This window comes from Lichenostomus cassidix, unplaced genomic scaffold, assembly GCF_008360975.1.
Source record: "Lichenostomus cassidix isolate B80296 unplaced genomic scaffold, HeHo_3.0 HiC_scaffold_36, whole genome shotgun sequence".
Classification (NCBI taxonomy): domain Eukaryota; kingdom Metazoa; phylum Chordata; class Aves; order Passeriformes; family Meliphagidae; genus Lichenostomus; species Lichenostomus cassidix.
Window position 1 is genome coordinate 1,660,760 of NW_028147270.1, and position 17,915 is coordinate 1,678,674.

The window sequence follows — 17,915 nt, forward strand, 5'->3', positions numbered from 1 at the left end:
ATGCAAATTGGATGCAAATTAGATGCAAATGAAGGGGGTTGGAAGGGATTTTGGGGGATTTTTTGGGGATTTTTGGGGGTTTTTTTAGGAATTTTTTTGGATTTTTTAGGGATTTTTTGGGCAATTTTTTCGATTTTTTGGGGAATTTTTTGGGATTTTTTTCAATTTTTTGGGAGAATATTTGGGAATTTTTAAGAATTTTTGGGATTTTTGGGGGATTTTTTGGGATTTTTTTCAATTTTTGGGGGAATTTTATTGGGGTTTTTTTTAGAATTTTCGGGGATTTTTTTTCGATTTTTTGGGGGATTTTTAGGGATTTTTTAAAATTTTTTTTAAGATTATTTACGGATTTTTTTTTTTAGAATTATGTTTGATTTTTAAAGTATTTTTTGGGGATTTTTTTAGAATTTTTTCAGATTTTTTTGGGATTTTTTGGGGCCAGCTGGCCCAGGCTGACCACTTCTCCCGCTGGAAATTTGGGGAAAAAAAGAGAGAAAAATGGGAATTAGAGGCAAGTTGGAAAATTGGATGCAAATTAGATGCAAATTAGATGCAAATAAAGGGGATTGGAAGGGATTTTTTTGGGATTTTTCTAGAATTTTTTGGGATTTTTTTCTTTTTTTTTCTTTTTTTTTTTTTTAAACTTTTCTAGAATTTTTGGGGATCTTTTGGGGATTTTTTTCTGGGACTTTTTGGGGATTTTTTTGGGAATTTTTTCAGGAATTTTTTGGGATTTTTTGAGGATTTTTTGTATTTTTCTGGGATATTTTTGGGATTTTTAGAATTTTTGGAATTTTAGGGTTTAAATTTCTGGGGATTTTTTAGGGATTTGTTTTTACAATTTTTTTGGAATTTTTAGTGATTTTTTTAGAATTTTTTCGGATTTTTTGTGGATTTTTTGGGGATTATTTTAGAACCTTTTTAAAATTTTTAGGGGTTTTGGGGATTTTTGGGATATTTTGGGATTTTTCAATTTTTGGGGGATTTTTTTGGGATTTTAGAATTTTTGGGTTTTTCTGGATTTTTGGGGTTTTTAGGGATTTTAATTTTTTTTTTAGGATTTTTTGAAGTTTTTTAGGGAATTTTTTAGGATTTTTGGGTTTTGAGTTTTTTGGAATTTTAGGGGGATTTTTTGGGATTTTTTTAGAATTTTTCAGATTTTTGGATTTTTGGGTCCAGCTGGCCCAGGCTGACCACTTCTCCCGCTGGAAAAAAGAGAGAAAAATTGGGAATTAAAATGAGAATTGGGGAAATTTGGAAGGTTTAGGATAATGAGATGCAAATTGGATGCAAATTAGATGCAAATTAAGTGGATTGGAAGGGAATTTGGGGGATTTTTTGGGATTTTTTTAGGAGTTTTTGAGGGATTTTTTAGAATTCTTTGGGATTTTTTTCTCTATTTTTTAAAGGAATTTTATGGGATTTTTGGAAAGATTTTCTAGGATTTTTTAAAAAATTTTTTGGATTTTGGGGATTTTGATTTTGGGGATTTTGGGGATTTTTTCGATTTTTTGGGAGATTTTTGGGATTTTTTTCGAATTTTTGGGAGATTTTTTGGGATTTTTGGGGATTTTTTCGATTTTTTGGGAGATTTTTGGGATTTTTTTCGAATTTTTGGGAGATTTTTGGGATTTTGGGGATTTTTTAGTGATTTTTTGAGAATTTTTTTTTTTTTATTTTTGGTGGATTTTTTTAGAACTTTTTGGGGATTTTTTAATAATTTTTGGAGATTTTTTGGCGGATTTGTTTAGAATATTGGGGATTTTTAAGTTTTTAAAATTTTTGGGATTCTTTGGGGATTTTTAGAACATTTTCGGTTTTTTGAGGATTTTTCTATAATTTTTTGGGGTTTATTTAGGGATTTTTTTCCAGAATTTTTGGGCATTTTTTTGGGATTTTTTTTTATTTTCTTTTTAGTTTTTAGGGGTTTTTTGAGAATTTTTAGGGATTTTTTAGGGATTTTTTTTAGAACAATTTATGATTATTTGGAGATTTTTTTTTTTTTTTAATTTTTTGGGATTTTTTGGGGATTTTTTAAGGAACTTTTTTAGAATTTTTTCAGATTTTTTCGTATTTTTTGGGGCCAGCTGGCCCAGGCTGACCACTGCCCTGGCTGGAAAAAGAGAAAAAATTGGGAATTAGGAGCAAGTTGGATAATTGGATGCAAATTAGATGCAAATTAGGGTGATTAGAAGGAATTTTGTGGGATTTTTTGCGACATTTTGAAGGGATTTTTTTAGAATTTTTGGGGGATTTTTTAGGGATTTTTGGGGGGTTTTTTTAGAATATTTTAGGATTTTTCTGGGATTTTTTTTGATTTTTAAAAATTTTTTGGGATTTTTTGTTTGTTTTGGGTTTTTTTGGGATTTTTTGGGGTTTTTTTTTTTGGGATTTTTTAGAATTTTTGTTGGTTTTTTGGGATTTTTTGGGGATTTTTGGATTTTTTTGTGGGATTTTATGGGGATTTTTTTTGGATTTTTGGGAATTTTTTGGATTTTGTTTTGGATGTTTTGGGGATTTTTTGAAGGATTTTTTTTAGAATTTTTTTTTATTTTTTGGGGACTTTCTGGGGATTTTTTGGGATTTTTTCAGGATATAGGTGAATTTTTTTGGACTTCTGGGCAATTTTAAGTGAAATTTTTGGGGATTTTCTTAGAAATTCCACCAAATTTAGCCAAATATTCGAAAGGTAACCATGCAAATGAGATGCAAATGAGATGCAAATGAGATGCAAATGAGGAAGTGAGGCAGAAAAAACGATTTTGAGGAGAATTAAGGGGAATTTGGGGCAATTTTAAGGGAAATTTTCAGGAATTCTTTTGAGATTATGAAAATTTACGAAACTGCTAAAGACAAAAACATGCAAATGAGATGAAAATGATATGCAAATGAGGGGGCGTGGCTTCCAGGGCAACCACACCAGATTTTGGAGAGGATTTGGAGAGACTTTTGGGAAATTTATAACAAAATTTGTGGGAATTTTTTTCCAAGGATTTAAAAAAAACAAAAAAAAAGTTATGAGATAAACATGCAAATGATATGCAAACGAGGGGGCGTGGCTTACAGAGCAGCCAAACCCCATTTTTAGGAGAATTTGGGACAATTTTAATCCAATTTTAACTCAAATTTTTGGGAATTTTTTCACAGATTCACAAAAAACTAAGGAAACAATTACAAGACAAACATGCAAATGATATGCAAATGATATGCAAACGAGGGGGGAGTGGCTTACAGGGCAACCAAACCCCATTTTGGGGAGAATTTAGGCCAATTTTACCCCAAATTTTTGGGAATTTTTTTACAGAATCACAAACAATTAACACCACAATGACCAGACCCAACATGCAAACGATATGCAAATGAGGGGGCGTGGCTTCCAGAGCCGCCAAACCCAAATTGGGGAAGATTTTGGGGAAACCTTGACCGAAATTCCCAGAAATTTTTTTATCAATGACACAGAAATCAGCAAGTTATTACAGGATAAGCATGCAAATGATATGCAAATGATATGCAAATGAGGGGGGGCGTGGCTTACAGGGCAGCCAAACCCAATTCTGGGGACAATTTTTGGAGTTTTTGGGGCAATTTTAACCCCAAAATTTGGGAATTTTTTTACAGATTTACGAACAACTAAAGAAAAAATTACAAGACAAACATGCAAATGATATGCAAATGAGGGGGCGTGGCTTCCAGAGCAGCAAAACCCCATTTTTGGGAGAATTTGAGAAGATTTTGGGACAATTTTGACCGAAATTCTCAGAATTTTTTTATGAATTACACAAAATTTAGAAAGTTCTTTTAGGCTAAGCATTCAAATGATATGCAAATGATATGCAAATGATATGCAAATGAGGGGGCGTGGCTTCCAGAGCAGCCAAACCCAATTCTGGGGACAATTTTTGGGGAATTTGGGCCAATTTTACCCCAAATTTTTGGGAATTTTTTTACAGAATCACAAACAACGAAGGAAACAATTACAAGACCAACATGCAAATGAGATGCAAATGATATGCAAATGAGGGGGCGTGGCTTCCAGAGCAACCAAACCCCATTTTGGAGAGGATTTGGGAAGATTTTGGGACAATTTTAACCCAAATTTTTGGGAATTTTTTAATGAAATCACAAACGACTAAGTCAACAATTACAAGACAAACATGCAAATGAGATGCAAATGATATGCAAACGAGGGGGGCGTGGCTTCCAGGGCAGCCAAACCCCATTTTGGGGAGAATTTTTGGACATTTTGGGACAATTTTAACCCAAATTTTTGGGAATTTTTTCACAGATTTTCAAACAACTAAGGAAACAATTACAACACCAACATGCAAATGATATGCAAATGAGGGGGCGTGGCTTCCAGAGCAGCCAAACCCCATTTTGGGGACAATTTTTGGAGTTTTTGGGACAATTTCACCCCAAATTTTTGGGAATTTTTTCAGGGAATCACAAACAATTAACACAAGAGTAATGAGACCAACATGCAAATGATATGCAAATGAGGGGGTGTGGCTTCCAGAGCCGCCAAACCCCATTTTGGGGAGAATTTGGGCCAATTTTACCCCAAATTTTTGGGAATTTTTTTACGGAATCACAAACAATTCAGGCAACAGCTACAAGACCAACATGCAAATGATATGCAAATGAGGGGGCGTGGCTTCCAGAGCATCCAAACCCAATTTTGGAGAGGATTTGGGAAGATTTTGGGAATATATTAACCCAAATTTTTGGGAATTTTTTCACGGAATCACAAACAACTAACCCAACAGTAACAAAACCAACATGCAAACGATATGCAAACGATATGCAAATGAGGGGGCGTGGCTTACAGGGCAGCCTGGCCTGCATGTCGGGCGCCAGCAGGAGCCGCTGGGGAAGCGCGAAGGTGGCGACGGCGGGGGGAGGGGCTGGCCCCGCCCCTTTGCCCAAATTTGGGGAGGGGGCGTGGCTTCCGGCCGGAGGGGGCGTGGCCAGGGCGGCGGCTGGGAGGGCTGGAAGGGAAGAGGGGTTAGGCCACGCCCACCTCATTTAAATAATCCCCGTTGTGATTAAGCCCCGCCCACTTTAAGCCCCGCCCACTTTAATTTACTTTTTTTGCTTTTTTCCCTTAATTTTGGGATTTTTTTTCCCGAATTTTTCAACATTTTTTTCCCAGATTTTTTTGGGTTTTTCCCAAATTTATTCCCAAATTTTTTTTGGTTTTTCCCTAATTTCTCGAAATTTTTTTCCCAGATTTTTTTGGTTTTTCCCTAATTTTTTCCCAGATTTTTTGGGGTTTTTCCCTAATTTCTTGGATTTTTTTGGCTTTTCCCAAATTTTTTGGAACTTTTTCCCCAGATTTTTTTTGGTCTTTCCTTAATTTGTTGGAAATTTTTTGGGGGTTTTTTACCTAATTTCTCGAAATTGTTTTCCCAGATTTTTAAGATTTTTTCCCTAATTTTTTCTTGTTTTTCACGAATTTCTTGGAATTTTTTTTCCTAATTTTTTGGAGTTTTTCCCTAATTTTTTGGAATTTTTTTCCCAGATTTTTTGGGGTTTTTTCCTAATTTTTTAACATTGTTTTCTCAGATTTTTTTTGGGTTTTTCACCTAATTTCTTATAAATTTTTTTTCCTAATTTTTTTGGTTTTTCCCAAATTTTTTTCCCAGTTTTTTTGGTTTTTCCCGAATTTCTCTAAATTTTTCCCAGATTTTTTGGGGATTTTCCACCTAATTTTTTGGAATTTTTTTTTTCCCAGATTTTTTTGGTTTTTCCTCTAATTTTTTGGAATTTTTTTCCAGATTTTTCAGAGTTTTTCCCTAATTTTTTAGAATTTTTTTCCCTTTTTTTTTAGTTTTTTCTTGATTTTTAAAATTTTTTTTCCCAGATTTTTTGGGATTTTTCCTCTAATTTCTTGGAATTTTTTTCCAGATTTACATACAGACTTCTACATATACAACATATAGATTATTATTATATAAAATAATATAAAAATTATTTAATTAAACCCCTTAATTAAACCCCTGGCCAATCAAAAGCCTCAGAATGAAGCCCCGCCCACCACTCCTCCCATTATTCATTAACAGGTAATTAATGCAAAAATAATTAATTATAATTATACATAATTATATAATAATTCTATACACAATCACACCTTATATATGATTACTATCATATAAAATTATATAAAAATTAATTAATTAACCCCTTAATTAAACCCCTGCCCAATCAACCCCACTCTTATTATATGTTATATAAGATTCTTTTATAAAATAATCTAAAAATTAATTAATTAACCCCTTAATTAAACCCTGGCCAATCAACCCCACTCTTATTATATTATATAAGATTATTATATAAATAATCTAAAAATTAATTAACTAATCCCTTAATTAAACCCCTAGCCAATCAACCCCCACTCTTATTATATGTTATATAAGATTATTACATAAAATAATCTAAAAATTAATTAATTAACCCCTTAATTAAACCTCTGGCCAATCCAAGCCCCTCCAACCCCACCCACCCCCAAGCCACGCCCCCTTAAGCTCCTCCCACCACCCAACTAACCAATTAACCCCTTAAGCTCCACCCCTCATTAAGCCCCACCCCCAATTAAGCCCCACCCCCAATTAAGCCCCGCCCCTAATTAAGCCCCACCCCATTAAGCCCCGCCCCTTACCATGGGTGGGTCCTCCGGGGGGCGGAGCCAGCAGGGTGGGCGTGGCCCGAGGCGGGGCCAGAGCCAATCCCAGCCCCAGGTTGAGCCCCGCCCCCAAGGGGGCGTGTCCGGCGGCGGCGGGGGGCGTGGCCTGGGGGGCGTGGCCCAGCGTGACGAGGGGCGGGGCCACCAGCAGGGGGGCGGGGCTGGGGGCGGGGCTGGGGGAGGGAGGGGCGGGGCCAGGCGAGGCCACGCCCCCCTGGGCGGGGCGAGGGGCGGGGAGGAGGAGCACGGCTCTTGGCTCCGCCTTCGGCACGGGCTGGAGCATCCTGGGAAAAGGGGCGGAGTCAGGGCGTGGCCATGTATGGGCAGAACCACCGAAAATTGGGGTTTTTGGGATTATTGCCATATATGGGCGTGGCTGGCTGGGGGCGGGGCCAACCCAGCCGGTCCATATATGGGCGTGGCTAGCTGGGGGCGTGGCTATCCCCAGTGTGTCCATATATGGGCGTGGCTGCCTGGGGGCGTGGCTATCCCCAGCATGGCCATATATGGGCGTGGCTGGCTGGGACACGCCCACCTGGCATGACCATATATGGGCATGATTGCATTGGCCACGCCCACCTGGGCTATGTCCATATATGGGTATAATGACTGGGGGGTGTGGCTATCCCAGCATGTCCATATATGGGCATAATGGCATTGGCCATGCCCTCTTTAGAGCCATCTATGGGCGTGACCGCATTGGCCACGCCCATTTATGTCCATATATGGGCATGATGGCATTGGCCACGCCCACTTGATACAGAGCCATATATGGGCATGACTGCACTGGCCACGCCCACTCATGTCCATATATGGCATGAGGGCATTGGCCACGCCCAGTTTAGCTAGCGCCATATATGGGCGTGACTGGCTGGGACACGCCCACCTGGGCTGTGCCCATATATGGGCATAATGAAGGGGGCGTGGCTATCCCAGCATGTCCATATATGGGCATGACCCAATTAGCCACGCCCACTTGCGATAGAGCCATATATGGGCATGGCTGCACTGGCCACGCCCACTCAAGATATCTCCATATATGGGCATGATGGCACTGGCCACACCCACTTCGGCTAGAGCCATATATGGGCGTGACCGCACTGGCCACGCCCACTTTGGATCCATCCATGTATATATATATGGGCATGATGCATTGGCCACGCCCACTTGAGATAGCTCCATATATGGGCATGACGGCATTGGCCACGCCCACTTGGGCTGTGCCCATATATGGACATGAGCAGGTGAGGGCGTGGCCATCCCAGCATGTCCATATATGGGCATCATGGCATTGGCCACGCCCACCTGAGATACATCAATATATGATCATGATAGCATTGGCCACGCCCATTCATGTCCAAATATGGGCGTGACCCATTTGGACACAGCCCCTTGGGACAGAGCCATATATGGGCGTGACTGCATTGACCCCACCCACCCGGCCATGTCCATATATGGGCATGAATGGGTGGGGAATGCCCATATGTGGGTGTGGCTGGCTAGGACACGCCCACCTGGGATATGCCCATATATGGGCATGAGCAATGCCCAGGTGTCCCCAAATGTCCCCCAGGTGTGCCCGGGTGTCCCTGAACATCAACCCAGGTGCGCCCAGGTGTCCCCAACCCCCCCAAAGTGTCCCCATTGTCCCCCCAGGTGTGCCCAGGTGTCCCCAGTGCCCCCAAAGGACCTCCCAGGTGTCCCCAATTTCCCCCCAAAGCGTCCCAAGAGTCCCCCCAGGTGTCCCCACACACCCCAAACATCCCCCAGGTGTGCCCAGGTGTCCCCAGCAGCCCCAAAGTGTCCCCATTGTCCCCCCAGGTGTGTCCCAGGTGTCCTCAACCATCCCAAATGTCCCCCCAGGTGTCCCCAAACACCTTAAATGTCCCCCAGGTGTCCCTAAATGCCCACCCAGGTGTGCCCAGGTGTCCCCAGGTGTCCTCAGGTGTGCCCAGGTGTCCACAATTTCCCCCCAGAGTGTCCCAAAAGTCCCCCCAGGTGTCCCCAAACACCCCAAACGTCCCCCAGGTGTGCCCAGGTGTCCCTGAACATCAACCCAGGTGTGCCCAGGTGTGTCCCCAGGTGCGTCCCAGGTGTCCCCAGAAGTGCCCAGGTGTCCCCAACCTCCTCCCAGGTGTGCCCAGGTGTCCCTGAACATCAACCCAGGTGTCCCCAGGTGTGTCCCAGGTGTCCCCAGTGCCCCCAAAAGACCACCCAGGTGTCCCCAGTTTCCCCCCAGGGTGTCCCCACGTGTGCCCAGGTGTGCCCAATGCCCTCCCAGGTGTGCCCAGGTGTCCCCAGGTGTCCCCACACACCCCAAACATCCCCCAGGTGTGCCCAGGTATCCCCAAACATCCCAAATGTCCTCCCAGGTGTCCCCAGGTGTGCCCAGGTGTCCCAAATTTCCCCTCAAAATGTCCCAAAAGTCCCGCCAGGTGTGTCCCAGGTGTGTCCCAGGTGACCCCAACTCTCCCCAAATGTCCTCCCAGGTGTATCCAGGTGTCCCCAAACACCCTAAATGTCCCCCAGGTGTCCCCAGGTGTCCCCAGTTTCCCCCCAGAGTGTCCCCATTGTCCCCCCAGGTGTGCCCAGGTGTCCCCAGTGCCCTCCCAGGTGTTCTCAACCTTCCCCTAGACACCCTAAATGTCCCCAGGTGTCCCCAACCCCGCCCAGGTGTCCTCAGGTGTCCCCAAACATCAACCCAAGTGTGCCCAGGTGTCCCCAGGTGTTCCCAATGCCCTCCCAGGTGTCCCCAGGTGTCCCCAAAGGACGTCCCAGGTGTCCCCAACCTCCCCCCAAAATGTCCCAAATGTCCCCCCAGGTGTGCCCAGGTGTCCCCAAACACCTTAAATGTCCCCCAGGTGTCCCTAAATGCCCACCCAGGTGTGCCCAGGTGTGCCCAGGTGTCCCCAATTTCCCCCCAGAATGTCCCCATTGTCCCCCCAGGTGTGTCCCAGGTGACCCCAGTGCCCCCAAAGGACCTCCCAAGTGTCCCAAAAATCCCCCAGGTGTCCCCAAACACCCCAAACGTCCCCCCAGGTGTGCCCAGGTGTCCCTGAACATCAACCCAGGTGTGCCCAGGTGTCCCCAATGCCCTCACAGGTGTCCCCAGAAGTGCCCAGGTGTCCCCAACCTCCTCCCAGGTGTGCCCAGGTGTCCCTGAACATCAACCCAGGTGTGCCCAGGTGTCCCCAACCATCCCAAAGTGTCCCCAGGTGTGTCCCAGGTGACCCCAACTCTCCCCAAATATCCCCCCAGGTGTGCCCAGGTGTCCCCAATGCCCTCCCAGGTATCCTCAACCTGTCCCAGATGTCCCCCAGGTGTCCCCAGGTGTCCCCAGGTGTCCCCAAACACCCCAGGTGTCCCCAAACATCCCCCCAGGTGTGCCCATCCCGCCCAGGTGAGCTCACCTGTTGACCTTCATGCGCACGGGTTTGGGGCGGGGCGGCGGCTCAGGCGCGGCGGCGACGTCCTCCACCAGGCGGCGCGTGACGCGGAAGCGCGGCAGGAACCAGTCGGCGGCGTACCTGGACAGGTGAGCCTCCAGCGCCACCAGCTCGAACGGGGACAGGTCCACCTGCTGGGGACACACCTGGCTGGCACCTGGGGACACCTGGATGTGGTCTGGGACACACCTGAGTCACACCTGAGTCACACCTGAGTCACACCTGAGTCACCTGAGTGACACCTGAGTCACCTGAGTGACACCTGGATCACCTAAAGCACATCCAGGTCACACCTGTGTCACACCTGAGTCACCTGTGTCATACCTGAGTCACACCCACCTGCTGGGGACACACCTAGCTGGCACCTGGGGAGCGTCTGTGACACACCTGAGTCACACCTGAGTCACCTGTGTCACACCTGGGCAATACCTGAGTCACCTGTGTCACACCAGAGTGACACCTGAGTCATCTCTGTCACACCTGAGTCACACCTGAGTCACCTGAGTCACACCTGGATCACCTAAAGCACATCCAGGCGACACCTGTGTCACCCATGTCACACCTGTGTCACACCTGAGTCACCTGAGTGACACCTGGATCACACCTGAGTCACCTGTGTCACACCTGAGTGACATCTGAGTCATCTATGTCACACCTGAGTCACACCTGAGTCACCTGAGTCACACCTGGGTCACCTAAAGCACATCCAGGTCACACCTGTGTCACACCTGAGTCACATCTGAGTCACTTCTGTCACACCTGGGTCACACCTGAGTCACCTGTGTGCCACCTGGACCATACCTGAGTCACCTCTGTCACACCTGAGTCACACCTGGATCACCTAGAGCACATCCAGGTCACACCTGAGTCACACCTGAGTCACCTGAGTGACACCTGGACCATACCTGAGTCACCTCTGTCACACCTGAGTCACCTGTGTGCCACCTGAGTGACACCTGGATCACCTAAAGCACATCCAGGCGACACCTGACTCGCCTATGTCACACCTGTGTCACACCTGAGTCACCTGTTGCACACCTGTGACACACCTGAGTCATCTCTGTCACACCTGAGTCACACCTGAGTCACCTGGGTCACAGCTGAGTCACCTGAGTCACACCTGGACCATCGAAAACACATCCAGGTCACACCTGAGTCACACCTGAGTCACACCTGAGTCACCTGAGCGCCACCTGGACCATACCTGAGTCACCTGTGTCACACCTGTGTCACACCTGAGTCACACCTGAGTCACACCTGAGTCACTTCTGTCACACCTGAGTCACACCTGAGTCACCTGAGCGCCACCTGGACCATACCTGAGTCACCTGTGTCACACCTGTGTCACACCTGGATCACCTAGAGCACATCCAGGTTGCACCTGAGTCACACCTGAGTCACCTGAGTCACACCTGAGTCACCTGTGTGCCACCTGGACCATACCTGAGTCATCTCTGTCACACCTGAGTCACCTGAGTGACACCTGAGTGACACCTGGATCACCTAAAGCACATCCAGGTGACACCTGAGTCACCTATGTCACACCTGAGTCATCTCTGTCATACCTGAGTCCCACCTGGATAACCTAAAGCACATCCAGGTCACACCTGAGTCACACCTGAGCCACCTGTGTACCACCTGGATCACACCTGAGTCACCTGTGCAACACCTGAACTGTCTAAAGCCCACCTGAGTCACACCTGGATCATCTAAACCACATCCGGGTAACACCTGTGCCACACCTGAGTCATCTCTGTCCAACCCAAGTCACACCTGAGTCACCTGAGCAACACCTGAGGCACACCTGGAACACAGCTGGCTCATCTCCAGGTGTGACCAAACCATCTCCAGGTGTGACCAAACCCATCCAGGTAACTCTAAACCCATCCAGGTGTCTCCAAACTCTCACCTGGCGACTCCAAACCACCTCCAGGTGTGTCTAAACTTCTCCAGGTGTATCTGAACCACCTGAAAACCACCTCCAGGTGTCACCAAACCCTCACCTGGTGACTCTAAACCATCTCCAGGTGTGACCAAACCACCTCCAGGTGTACCTGAGCCACCTCCAGGTGTCTCCAAACTCTCACCTGGTGACCCCAAACCACCTCCAGGTGTCTCCAAACCTCTCCAGGTGTCTCCAAACCCTCACCTGCTCCACCAAATCCATCTCCAGGTGTGTCCAAACCTCTCCAGGTGTATCAAAACCTTCACCTGGTGACTCTAAACCTCATCCAGGTGTACCTGAACCACCTGGAATCGTCTCCAAACCTCATCCAGGTAACTCCAAACCCTCACCTGTTCAACCCAAACCATCTCCAGGTGTATCCAGATCCTCACCTGGTGACCCCAAACCACCTCCAGGTGTGACCAAACCCATCCAGGTAATTCCAAACCCATCCAGGTGTCTCCAAACCCTCACCTGGTGACTCCAAACCCTCACCTGCTCCACCAAAACCACCTCCAGGTGTCTCCAAACTCTCACCTGGTGACCCCAAACCTCTCCAGGTGTCTCCAAACCTCTCCAGGTGTATCCAAACCCATCCAGGTAACTCCAAACCTTCACCTGGTGACTCCAAACCCATCCAGGTGTATCCAAACCCTCACCTGGTGACTCCAAACCACCTCCAGGTCTACCTGAACCACCTCCAGGTGTGACCAAACCACCACCAGGTGTGACCAAACCACCTCACCTCACCTCCAAAGTGTATCCAGGTAACTCCAAACCTTCACCTGGTGACCCCAAACCTTATCCAGGTAACTCCAAACCATCTCCAGGTGTACCTGGACCATCTCAAGTCACCTCCAAAGTGTCTCCAGGTAACTGCAAACTCTCACCTGGTGACCCCAAACCCATCCAGGTGTCTCCAAACTCTCACCTGGTGACCCCAAACCACCTCCAGGTGTCTCTAAACTTCTCCAGGTGTATCTGAACCACCTGAAAACCACCTCCAGGTGTATCCAAACTCTCACCTGGTGACCCCAAACCATCTCCAGGTGTGACCAAACCCATCCAGGTAACTCCAAATCTCTCCAGGTGTATCCAAACTCTCACCTGGTGACCCTAAACCACCTCCAGGTGTGACCAAATCATCTCCAGGTGTCTCCAAACCTTCACCTGGTGACCCCAAACCATCTCCAGGTGTACCTGGACCACCTGGAATTGTCTCCAAACCTCATCCAGGTAACTCCAAACCCCCTCCAGGTGTGTCCAAACTCCCACCTGGTGACTCTAAACCACCTCCAGGTGTATCCAGATCCTCACCTGGTGACCCCAAACCACCTCCAGGTGTCTCCAGATCCTCACCTGCTCCACCAAAACCATCTCCAGGTGTATCCAAACTCTCACCTGGTGACTCTAAACCATCTCCAGGTGTACCTGAACCACCTGGAATCGTCTCCAAACCTCATCCAGGTAACTCCAAACCCTCACCTGTTCAACCCAAATCATCTCCAGGTGTATCCAAACCTCACCTGGTGACTCTAAACCATCTCCAGGTGTACCTGAACCACCTCAAGTCACCTCCAAACCACCTCCAGGTGTCTCCAGATCCTCACCAGGTGACTCCAAACCTCTCCAGGTGTCTCCAAACTCTCACCTGGTGACCCCAAACCTCATCCAGGTGCATCTAGATCCTTACCTGGTGACCCCAAACCACCTCCAGGTGTGACCAAACCCATCCAGGTAACTCCAAACCCATCCAGGTGTGACCAAACCATCTCCAGGTGTCTCCAAACTCTCACCTGGTGACTCCATCTCCAGGTGTACCTGGACCACCTGGAATTGTCTCCAAACCTCATCCAGGTAACTCCAAACCCTCACCTGTTCAACCCAAATCATCTCCAGGTGTATCCAAACCTCACCTGGTGACTCTAAACCATCTCCAGGTGTATCCAGATGCTCACCTGGTGACCCCAAACCACCTTCAGGTGCATCTAAACTTCTCCAGGTGTACCTGAACCACCTGAAAACCACCTCCAGGTGTATCCAAACTCTCACCTGGTGACCCCAAACCATCTCCAGGTAACTCCAAATCCTCACCTGGTGACTCCAAACCATCTCCAGGTGTACCTGAGCCACCTGGAATCATCTCCAAACCTCATCCAGGTAACTCCAAACCATCACCAGGTGTCTCTAAACTCTCACCTGGCGACCCCAAACCACCTCCAGGTGTCTCCAAACCTCTCCAGGTGTATCAAAACCTTCACCTGGTGACTCTAAACCTCATCCAGGTGTACCTGAACCACCTGAAAACCACCTCCAGCTATCTCCACACACCTGCCAGACACCCCCAAACCCACCTGAGAGCAGCCCAGGCTCACCTGGAAGGGGTGTGGCTCGAGGGCGCGCAGCACCAGCGCAGGTGTGCCGAGGCTGAGGCCAGGTGTGACCAGCGGGGAGGTGACGGGGCGCGGCTCGAACAGGTCGGGGTGGTTGCACACCTTGCGCAGCTGCATCAGCACGTTGATCACCGACATGAAGTGGCCGCTGGCCAGCGTGGCCTTGGTGCTGGGAAAGGGTGGGAAAGGTTACCTGAGCTCACCTGAGCTCACCTGAGATCTACCTGAGAAATTTTGGGAAAAATCTGGAAGAGTTTAGGGTGAAATTTGGGGATTTTAAGGTGAAATTTGGGGATTTTAAGGTGGAAATTTGGGGTTCTGAGGTGGTTTTGGTGCAGGAAAAGTTACCTGAGGGTTACCTGACCTCACCTGAGATCTACCTGAGCTCACCTGAGAAATGTGGGAAAAATCTGGAGAACTTTAGAGTGAAATTTGGGGAAATTTTGGGGATTTAAAGGCAAAATTTGGCGTTCTGAGGTGGTTTTGGTGCCCAAAAAAAGGTGGGAAAATCACCTGAGCTCACCTGAGAAATTTGGAGAAATTTTGGGAAAAATCTGGAAGATTTTAGAGTGAAATTTGGGGAAATTTTTGGGATTTAAGGTGGAAATTTGGGGTTCCAGCGTGACCTTGGTGCTGGAAAAATGGCGGGAAAAGTCACCTGAGCTCACCTGAGATCTACCTGAGATCTACCTGAGCTCACCTGGGAAATTTGGGAAAAATCTGGAGAACTTTAGAGTGAAATTTGGGGATTTAAAGGCAAAATTTGGGGATTTTAAGGTAAAATTTGGTGATTTAAAGGCAAAATTTGGAGTTCTGAGGTGGCCTTGGTGCCCAAAAAACGGCGGGAAAAGTTACCTGAGGGTTACCTGAGAGTTACCTGAGCTCACCTGAGAAATTTGGGAAAAATCTGGAAGATTTCAGAGTGAAATTTGGGGATTTAAAAGTGAAATTTGGGGATTTAAAGGCGAAATTTGGGGATTTTAAGGTGGAAATTTGGGGTTCTGAGGTGGTTTTGGTGCCGAAAAAATGGCGGGAAAAGTTACCTGAGGGTTACCTGAGAGTCACCTGAGCTCACCTGAGAAATTTGGGGAAATTTTGGGAAAAATCTGGAAGATTTCAGAGTGAAATTTGGGGAAATTTTGGGGATTTAAGGTGGAAATTTGGGGTTCTGAGGTGGTTTTGGTGCCGAAAAAATGGCGGGAAAAGTTACCTGAGAGTTACCTGAGAGTAACCTGAGCTCACCTGAGAAATTTTGGGAAAAATCTGGAAGAGTTTAGAGTGAAATTTGGGGATTTAAAGGCGAAATTTGGGGATTTTAAGGTGGAAATTTGGGGTTCTGAGGTGGTTTTGGTGCCCAAAAAATGGCGGGAAAAGTTACCTGAGAGTTACCTGAGCTCACCTGAGATCACCTGAGAAATTTGGGAAAAATCTGGAAGATTTTAGAGTGAAATTTGGGGAAATTTTGGGGATTTAAGGTGGAAATGTGGGGTTCCAGCGTGACCTTGGTGCTGAAAAAATGGCGGGAAAAGTTACCTGAGGGTTACCTGAGATCTACCTGAGCTCACCTGAGAAATTTGGGAAAAATCTGGATGATTTTAGAGTGAAATTTGGGGAAATTTTGGGGATTTTAAGGTGGAAATTTGGGGTTCTGAGGTGGTTTTGGTGCCGAAAAAATGGCGGGAAAAGTTACCTGGGAGTTACCTGAGCTCACCTGAGCTCACCTGAGAAATTTGGAGAAATTTTGGGAAAAATCTGGAAGATTTCAGAGTGAAATTTGGGGAAATTTTGGGGATTTAAGGTGGAGATTTGGGATTCTGAGGTGGTTTTGGTGCCCAAAAAACGGCGGGAAAAGTTACCTGAGGGTTACCTGAGCTCACCTGAGATCACCTGAGAATTTTGGGAAAAATCTGGAGAAATTTTGGGAAAAATCTGGACGATTTTAGAGTGAAATTTGGGGATCTAAAGGTGGAAATTTGGGGTTCTGAGGTGGTTTTGGTGCCAAAAAATGGTGGGAAAATCACCTGAGCTCACCTGAGAAATTTGGGAAAAATCTGGGAGATTTCAGAGTGAAATTTGGGGAAATTTTGGGGATTTAAGGTGGAAATTTGGGGAAATTTTGGGAATTTAAGGTGGAAATTTGGGAAATTTGGGGAAATTTTGGGGATTTAAGGTGGAAATTTGGGGAAATTTTGGGGAAAAATCTGGAAAACTTTAGAGTGAAATTTGGGGAAACTTTGGGGATTTAAGGTGGAAATTTTGGGGATCTAAGATGGAAATTTGAAAATTTTTGGGTAAATTTGGGAGAAATGCGGAAAAAAATTTGGGGAAAATTCGGTGAAATTTGGGTGAAAATCAGTGAAATTTGAGCAAAAATCAACCAAATTTTGTCAGAAATGAATAGAAATTTTGGGGAATTTTGGGGAATTTTGGGGAAATTTGGGGAATTTTTGGGAATTTTTGGCTCCCAGGTGTGTCAGGTGACCTCACCCTCACCTGGCCTGACCTGTGACGTCATCACAGAACTCAAACAGGTAAATTTGGGGTGAATTTGGGTAAAATTTGGGTAAAAATTAGTGAAATTTGAGCAAAAATCAGTGAAATTTGAGGAAAAATCAACCAAATTTTGTCAGAATCGAGCGGGAATTTCGGGGATTTTGGGCTCCCAGGTGTGCCCAGGTGTGTCAGGTGACCTCACCCTCACCTGGCCTGACCTGTGACGTCATCACAGACCTCAAACAGGTAAATTTTGGGTAAAATTTGCTGAAATTTAGGTGTAAATCAGCCAAATTTGGTCAGAATCGAACGGGAATTTCGGGGATTTTGGGATCCCAGGTGTGCCCAGGTGTGCCTCACCTGGCCTGGCCCATGAAGTCGTCGTAGAGGAAGCGCTGGCGCTTGGACAGGCGACACCTGAGCACGTGTTCGTACTTCTTGGGCATTTGCTTCTCCACGTCCACCTTGAGGCGCCGCAGCAGGAACGGGCGGAGCACCTGGGGAGGACAGGTGAGGCTCAGGTGTGAGCCAGGTGTGGCTGAGTGTGTCCAAATGTGACCCAGGTGTATCCCAGGTGTGTCTGAGTGTGACCCAAGCCTACCCAGGTGTGTCAAAATGTGACCCAGGTGTGCCCAGGTGTGTCTGAGTGTGACCCAGGTGTGCTCAGGTGTGCCCAGGTGTGTCTGAGTGTAACCCAGGTGTGTCTCAGTGTCACCCAGGTGTGTCTGAGTGTGACTCAGGTGTAGCCAGGTGTCACCCAGGTGTGTTTCAGTGTGACCCAGGTGTGTCTCAGTGTGACCCAAGCCTGCCCAGGTGTGTCTGCATGTGACCCAGGTGTGCCCAGGTGTGTCAAAATGTGACTCAGGTGTGCCCAGGTGTGTCCCAATGTACTCTAATGTATCCCAGGTGAGACTCAGGTGTGCCCAGGTGTGTCTCAGTGTGAGCCAGGTGTGCCC

The 17,915-nt window shown here is 46.6% G+C and overlaps 1 protein-coding gene across 1 annotated transcript in view; it reads right to left on the bottom strand.

The window, feature by feature from the left end:
* Window positions 1-412: 412 nt before the first annotated feature.
* LOC146423819 (chromatin remodeling protein SRCAP-like) overlaps window positions 413-17,915 on the bottom strand; it is a 93,320-nt gene continuing 75,817 nt past the window's right edge. The window contains exons 19-24 of the mRNA XM_085044450.1: window positions 17,320-17,456; window positions 14,449-14,635; window positions 10,093-10,262; window positions 6,659-6,966; window positions 4,827-4,988; window positions 413-468 (exon numbers count right to left, since the gene is read on the bottom strand). Of these exons, the coding sequence (XP_084900576.1) occupies window positions 413-468; window positions 4,827-4,988; window positions 6,659-6,966; window positions 10,093-10,262; window positions 14,449-14,635; window positions 17,320-17,456 (1,020 nt within the window). The remainder of the gene's footprint in view (window positions 469-4,826; window positions 4,989-6,658; window positions 6,967-10,092; window positions 10,263-14,448; window positions 14,636-17,319; window positions 17,457-17,915) is intronic.